The sequence below is a fragment of the Globicephala melas genome, chromosome 14 (assembly GCF_963455315.2).
Source record: "Globicephala melas chromosome 14, mGloMel1.2, whole genome shotgun sequence".
In the NCBI taxonomy this organism is placed as follows: domain Eukaryota; kingdom Metazoa; phylum Chordata; class Mammalia; order Artiodactyla; family Delphinidae; genus Globicephala; species Globicephala melas.
In genome coordinates, this window is record NC_083327.1 from 9,858,163 (window position 1) to 9,865,529 (window position 7,367).

The 7,367-nt window shown below is 51.7% G+C and overlaps 1 protein-coding gene across 1 annotated transcript; it reads right to left on the reverse strand.

The window, feature by feature from the left end:
* Nucleotides 1-6,281: 6,281 nt before the first annotated feature.
* Nucleotides 6,282-6,621, reverse strand: DPPA5 (developmental pluripotency associated 5). The gene is made up of 2 exons (XM_030859515.2): nucleotides 6,510-6,621; nucleotides 6,282-6,436 (listed from the first exon to the last, which is right to left on the reverse strand). Exons 1-2 carry the CDS (start codon nucleotides 6,619-6,621, stop codon nucleotides 6,282-6,284), a joined length of 267 nt encoding a protein of 88 aa, XP_030715375.1.
* Nucleotides 6,622-7,367: the final 746 nt, after the last annotated feature.

Below are 7,367 nucleotides of genomic sequence, written 5' to 3' on the forward strand. Positions count from 1 at the left end.
TACTGAAATGACATTCTTTGTCAAGAGAGGAAACTTAAATGCATTTACTAAGTAAAAGAAGCCAATCTGGAAAGGTTACGTAGTATATGATTCCAACCATACGACGTTCTGGAAAGGGCAAAACTACGAGAGAGTAGAAAGATCAGTGGTGGCCAGGGGTTAAGGGTGAGGGAGGGACGAGTAGGCTGAGCTCAGAGATGTTTAGGGCAGTGAAGCTGTTCTGTATGACACTATAAGGGTGGATCCCTGTCACTATACATTTGTCAAAACACCAAGAGTGAACGCTGATGTAAACTATGGACTTTCTCAGTGCTAATTATATGTCAATGTAGACTCATCTCTTTCTAACAGATTACCTCTCTGGTTGACTGAAAAAAAAAAAAAAGCACAACGTGAGAGGTGTGAGTGAAGTTTTCTTCAGGGCAAATGAGAACTACAGCCCGGGAGACAGCCTCCCGGGTAGCTCTGAGGAACCGCTCGCAGGAGCTGGGGGGAAGGGCAGTATGTATGTGATTTTAATGAAGGGGGCACGTGCAGTCAGGCACACATTGAGGCAGAGGCTGGCTGCTGGCCCCGAGGAGCAGACGTCACCGTTAATGATTTCAGTGCTTTTCTAGATATGAAGAGATGCAAGAACTGGGCTCATGAAATCTTCTCCTAAAAATATCTAACCATCTGAAGACCTGTTCTGCACATTTTTTCCCAGAGCACAGAGGGCTTCACCCCTGATCTCCACCCTGAACTCCTTTCAGGGGGTGTTGAAGGTCGGTGGCTGCAGTGGCTCGTGACTGCAGAGGCAGACGGCAGTGCCAGTTGGTAGCTGGCACTCTGGGAAAGGATGTTTGTAGTTAGGGAGGCTGGGCAAGTGTGTGGCAGGGGGATTATGGGAACTCTCTGTACTTTGTGCTCAATTTATCTGTGAACCTAAACTCTTCTAAAAAATAAAGAGTCTTAGGAGCGGGGGTGGGAGTGAGGCAACTCTCAGCCCACTGCCCACCTTGAAGTTCTAGAAGAGAAGCTTGACCTTTGATAGAGATTTGATGGAGACGTCTCCTGAAAAAAAAAAAAAAAAGCACAACCTAAAAGTTAAGACTTATGTTTTATTTGGGGCATTGCTGAGGACTGTAGCCCAGAAACAGCCTCTCAGAGAGCTGTGAGGAACTTCTCCAAAGAGGTATTGGAGGAGACAGGATATATAGGAGTTTTTGCTGAAAAAAAAAATGTAGTTGAGCATCAGAAGACTACCACTAATAACAAAAAACAGACATCTCGGACTTCCCTGGTGGCGCAGTGGTTGAGAGTCCGCCTGCCGATGCAGGAGACACGGGTTCGTACCCCGGTCTGGGAAGATCCCACATGGCCGCGGAGCGGCTGGGCCCGTGAGCCATGGCCGCTGAGCCTGTGCATCCGGAGCCTGTGCTCCGCAACGGGAGAGGCCACAACAGTGAGGGGCCCACGTACCGCAAAAAAAACCAAAAAAAACCAGACATCTCAAGTTAACGATATTAGTGCTTTTCTCTGAATGGGAAGATGCAAGAGTCTGGGCTCACTGGAATTATTGCGTTGATATGCACCTTAACTGCTGTGAAATGAAATTTGCATTTCATTGCAAGACAAGAGCAATTTAAACACAAAAACATTTTCTGTGCCCTTTGGCCTCCTCTCTCCCTTCTGCTGTGCATCGTGTATCAGCAATATGCATCAGTGAAGCTCCCCCATCGGCAGAGCAACATTCTCCCAAGATTACTGGGACGACTCTTCAGAAGATAACATTCCTTCTTGATCTCCGTAAGGGAGTCACATGGCCTTCAGATCTGGATTGTGTAAACTCTCGATAATACTCTCATTTGATGTACAGCCCTGTGTCAAAAAAAACAACAACATATAACTGTGGCTTGACTTGCTTTTTCCTTTTAGTTTTATTTTTTTGGCTGCACCATGCAACATGTGAGGTCTTACTTCCCCCACCAGGGATCGAACTCACACCCACTGCAGTGGTTGTGTTGCCCTTTCGCTTACCCTTGGCGGAAAATTGATCAAGAGCTTCAAACTCAAAAAAAACAAAGGACCACCACAAGACAACCATTTTTTTTTAACCTTCTGTTTACTATTTCCAAAACTGTTCTATGTATTTGCTCAAAGTCTTGTGTTGCTTAGGATTTTTTTTTTTAGTGCTGAAAAATCTTCAGTCCAGGGCATGCATGGAATTTATAGCACAGTCTTAAATTTCCAAGCTTGATACTTTTGACACAGATTAACTAACGAAACGCTGTTTTCTACGTTTAGAAGCACTGCCCTTAGGGAATTTCTAGGCTTAGGGTCAAGGGCAGTTTTTTATGCCCCCTCTACACTGCAAAATTGGGGTTCATAACTCTGCAGTTTATATGCCCACACACCATCATTCACTGCCAACTGATTCTTTAAAGGGTGCACTGGCTGAGGCTAATTTGGGGGCCACAACTGTTGGTCCATAAGGAGACTCAAGCAAGAAGTACAAAAGGGAGACTGTTCACCTAAGAGATCAGAAAAAAAAAGTTTGCAGGTGTCCCTGGGTGAGATTGTAGGGAACTGTTGCAACTGTTAACAGGTATCCAGAAGTATCTTGCCAATGCCCTTGCATTCAAAATGTGCCCGAAGCCACAAGGGACCCCCTTGAGGTGACCAGGATCAGAGGCGGTCTCTTCCCTGGAAAGCGAGATGCCCCCCGCCCAGACCCCACCTGATCCCAACACGAGCCCCTCCCTGATCTGTAGAATCTTGGGCCCTGCAATAGCCTCCGATCCTGACACCCAATGATTGTCCCATGAGAGCCTATCAGCTCTTCTTACCGGGAAGGAACAAATCTGCCAGGCAGGTCAACCTTTGTAGATACTCTTGGCCTCCTTCCACACGGAGTTGAGCCAACTGTCCCTCCTGACCCTCCAAACAGGAGGAAAGTCATTTATGTGTGTCTAGTTCTTCAAAATCAGAGGGCCAACGCTTTTAACAATCATCAGTTTCTTGGGGATGTGGGAAAGGTGGGACTGATTTCTCCTCCAAAATCCTGGGCAGGAGCTGTGCTGAGTGGTCCATGACTTCCAGGCCAGAGTACTGGTGCAATTCTCAAAGGCTGGAAGGGAGGGTGTCAGGATGCCCATAGGGTACCTGCCTAGTCTCTTCCTCTCCTCAAAATGAACTTCAATAGCATGCCAAAACATACCTTTGCTTCCTGGTGACCTAAAGGCTGTATGGCCTCCAGAGACCCCAGGAAACACACACACCATCCTGCATTTCCAGGAGGCGGGACAGTGCCCTTGACAAAGGACTTCCCAGCTCCCCTCACTGAGCCTTCAGTGTGAGAACAGGGGCTGGAGGCTGGAGTCCCTCCTCCATAAGCCTGGGAGGGAGCAATCCAGCTCCAGTCCTGCAGCCTGTCCTTCATACATTCAAGAAATCATGTCTGACTGCCCATGGTGTCAGACATTGTCCTAAGACTTGATATCCTCACTACAACCCATGCGACGGATCTTACCCTATTACAGAGGGGGACCCAAAGCACAAGGCTCACGGTTCCGTCGCTAAAGAGGATCCAAACCCAAGCAGCCAAGCTGGTGTCCTTGTCTTAGAAAACTCTCCTCAACAGTTAATATTACATACTGTCTTTTTTTTTTTTTTTTTGCAGTACGCGGGCCTCTCACTGTTGTGGCCTCTCCCATCGCGGAGCACAGGCTCCGGACGCGCAGGCTCAGCGGCCATGGCTCACGGCCCCAGCCGCTCCGCGGCATGTGGAATATTCCCGGACCGGGGCACGAACCCGTGTCCCCTGATCGGCAGGCGGACTCTCAACCACTGCGCCACCAGGGAAGCCCCATACTGTCTATTCTTTTAAAATCTCAACTTTTCTAGAGTTTACATTCCAGTGGGGCAGTGGAGGAAAACGAACGGTTAGCTTGTCAGTCGTGTTGAAAATGCCATGAACAAAACTAAAGTAGGTCAAGCAGAGACAGTGGAGGAGGAGAGGACCCCTGGAGGGAACATGGACCACCGGGAAGAAGGGAACAGAATCACTCAAAAAAATGAGAGGGAATTCCCTGGTGTTCCAGTGGTTAGGACTCCACACTTCCACTGCAGGGGGCACGGGTTCAATCCCTGGTTGGGGAACTAAGATCCTGCAAGCCACCTGGTGTGGCCAAAAAAATTAATAAAAACAAGTGAGAGGTGTTCTTGGCAGGAGAGCAAAAATAAAAGCCCTGAAGTGGTAACAAGACGGTTTGTTTGAGGGGCAGCAAAAGGATACGGATCTGCAGCAGAGATGCAGGCAGGTGGCACGTTACACAGGGCGTTCTAGGTCAGGGCCAGGAGCTTGGGTTAGGTTGGCTGGAAAACTTTGGAGAATTTTGGAGTTCCCTTTGGAGGAGGGGCCATCTGATTAACGTTGTAAGAATTAAGTCTGACAGAGGAGCGGACTGTGAGATGCCGAAAAGAGAACCCCCTGAGACCTGATAGGAGGCTCTTTCAGTAGTTCTGGCAAGGCAGGTTGGCGCCGGGGTGGGGTGGGCAGCAGGACCGGGTACAGGTGCAGGAAGGGCTCAGGTTGGAAGTCAAGGTGACTGGGCTCGAGCAGGGAGTCCTTTTGGGTGGTCAGGCATCAAGGACGGCTTCTAGTTTGGGGCCTGAACCACTGGCCCAAAATGCTGGTGCCATTCATTTACTGAGTGAGAACGAGAACAGCTGTCTGATGGACAGGCCACGTGCCTCTTGCAGAAAATGGCTCCTTGCTTGTTTTTCTCCCCCATTTTTGTTCAGTTGCTCCAAAAGATAGTCAACGCTTGTTTCTGATGTGATGCTTGCCCTACGTAAATCTCACAACTTCGCCTGAGGTCAGAGGCTATTATCTTCAATTTAGAACCTGAGCAGGGAGAGGGGGTAGGAGGGTGAATGTGGCTAAGGTCAAAGGGTCAGAAAGCTCCCTGAGGGGATTCATTCCGGCCTGTGAACTACCAGGCTGGTCTCTACGAGGGAAAACTGTAGCCCCCGTTCTGATGGCCCCTCTACCCTCAGGAGTGAGCCCCACCTACGGTAATGCTTCATCCACCCTAATCCCACTTACCCTTCGGAGGCCAGGGCCTCCTGTAAGTGTGGTGAATTCCAGAGACCATTTCAAGGGGTCTGTGTGAGGTTCTCCTTTCCTGTATACCTATCTGTAAGGCTGAATTTTCTTCACACTCCAACCTAAATAATGTGTAGCAGTAGGCTGAATGCAAATGAGAACCCAGACAGCGGTCTCCAATTTAGTTTACAAGGATATGAAACTCTCAATGCCAGGATATCACATCTCTCCTAGGTTGTCTGATTTTTTGGTCAGAGCTGCATCTCAGAACTTGACTCCCAGACTCTTTTCCTTTTCTCTCCAGACCCTTTCCTTTTCCTTTTCCTTTTCTCTCCAGACCCTTTCCTTTTCCTTTTCCTTTTCTCTCCGGACCCTTTTCCCCCGTGCTCTGGGACCTCTTTCTAGCCTTAGGGGTTTCACTAAGAGTTTAGCTCCCAGGGCCACCTCACCTGTGATGTTATCTCCAACATCTCAACTACACAACAAGACACATCAAGAAACCTTTTAAAATTTTATTGTGTAATTAGCAACCTTGGGGGGAAGGACAGGAGGACTTAAAGGCAGAGACCAGAAGCCAGCTGGGTGTTCCTTGTCAGGCTGGAGCAGAGTCTAAACCAGACCCCGGGCAGCCCCGGCTGCAGCCTCCGCTCTACCTGGCCGTCCCAGGTTGGTCTGGCTGCAAACTGGCTTCCCTTCATCCGAGGAGCTAGGTCGAGCGAATTCATGGCTTCCTCAGGTTGCAGCATCCCTGCACCAGAAAGCCACAGCAGGCAAGTGTGAGGGGAGAGGGTAAGAGCCTGAACAGTTCTCTGCCTCTTTCCAAGGTTCCTCTCTAGGACTTCCCAGCTAGACGTCCTGGCCTGGGATTCTCGGGAACCTCAGAACCTGGGGCCAACTGGGCTCATTCCAACATGGCGGGTGGGGAGGCCCCGCCCCAGGAGGCCAGCCCCGGCCACCTCTCACAGCCTTACTCCAGGGTCCCTAGGGCCAAGGGCCGGCACTGCCAAGGAGTCTGGGGCACAGCCTGGACACAGAGGCCTCCCCGGGTGGGTGCTGTTGGTGTTTGCCCGGAGGGGATAGTTAGGGAGGGGTGAGGAGGGCTGGAGGGGCGCGAGCCAGGCCGCCTGCACAGGCAGGTCCAGGGCACCTGGTCATGAGGCCTCTCAACCTGTTTGTGCCGCTGGCGGTGCCGCTAGGCCACGGGCTGGAGCATCCACTTGGTCTGAAACTTGAACAAGTAAGAGCCGGAAACCATGACTTCGGCGAGGTCCGAAGCTTCCAGACCCTTCATCTGGAGCATGACTTTGCTCACCTCCTCGACGAATGGGATTCGAGATCCGTCGGGGCCTGTTTAGGGAAGAAGATGAGCGCTCGGGCCCAGGAGGGCCGGGGCACCCGGGTTAGGACTGGGCTCACTCACCGAACACGGCTTCCAACAGCCCCGTCTGGACCTGGAACACCCTGGGCTCCGTCAAGACTTCGGGAGTCCCCACCCAAGGTGGGATGTCGTTCCGCTCGGGCAGCTTCCCCATCTTCTGGATGTCTATACCAGCCCTGCTGGGAGCTCGGACCTAGACTGGGCAGGATGACGCCTCCGGCGGAAAGTTAAGCACCTGGGCCAGCCACGCCACGAGCCCCTGGCCAACCCCCATCCAGGCCACGCCCCCGCCCCATCCAGGCCACGCCCCCGGTCCGCCCCCGGCCCGGCAGCGCAATTCCGCACTCGCCACGCCCCGCACGCCCGGGCCGCCTTGGTCTCAGGTTGACCGTCTAGGCTCCCGAGTGCGGGTGGGCCCAGCTGTCTCCGAGTTGACTCGGGCTTCCACCTGCTTTGACTCGTTTCCTCTGCACCAAAATCCCTTCACCTTGGGAGTGAGTGGGGAGACGGCGCTAGAAACCCTTGTTATTCTAGAAACAGTGGCTGGGCCTGAACCAAGGAAAGCAGTACAGGTTTGGGGGTGCGACGGCCACCCAGCTGCCAAATCGAGTCCCTGCCTTCCACGTTCCAAAGGAGGGTGTGTCTGCGCTTGGCCTAAGGGAGCCGGACCCCGGGACTTCACTGCAGGGCGACTTCTGCAACTTCAAGGGACTGAGGGGTCACTCCTGCCACTTAACAAAGAGGAAAACGAGATTCCGATATTCATTTTCTTCCAGGGTCCTGATGGGGGCTCTGAAGTGCCCCACGGTTCACGTTCCTTGAAGCCGCTGAGTCTGGAACTTTTGAATCTACCCGGATTTCGAAGCTCACGTGGCCTAAACTATGTGGTCCGGCCTTCAG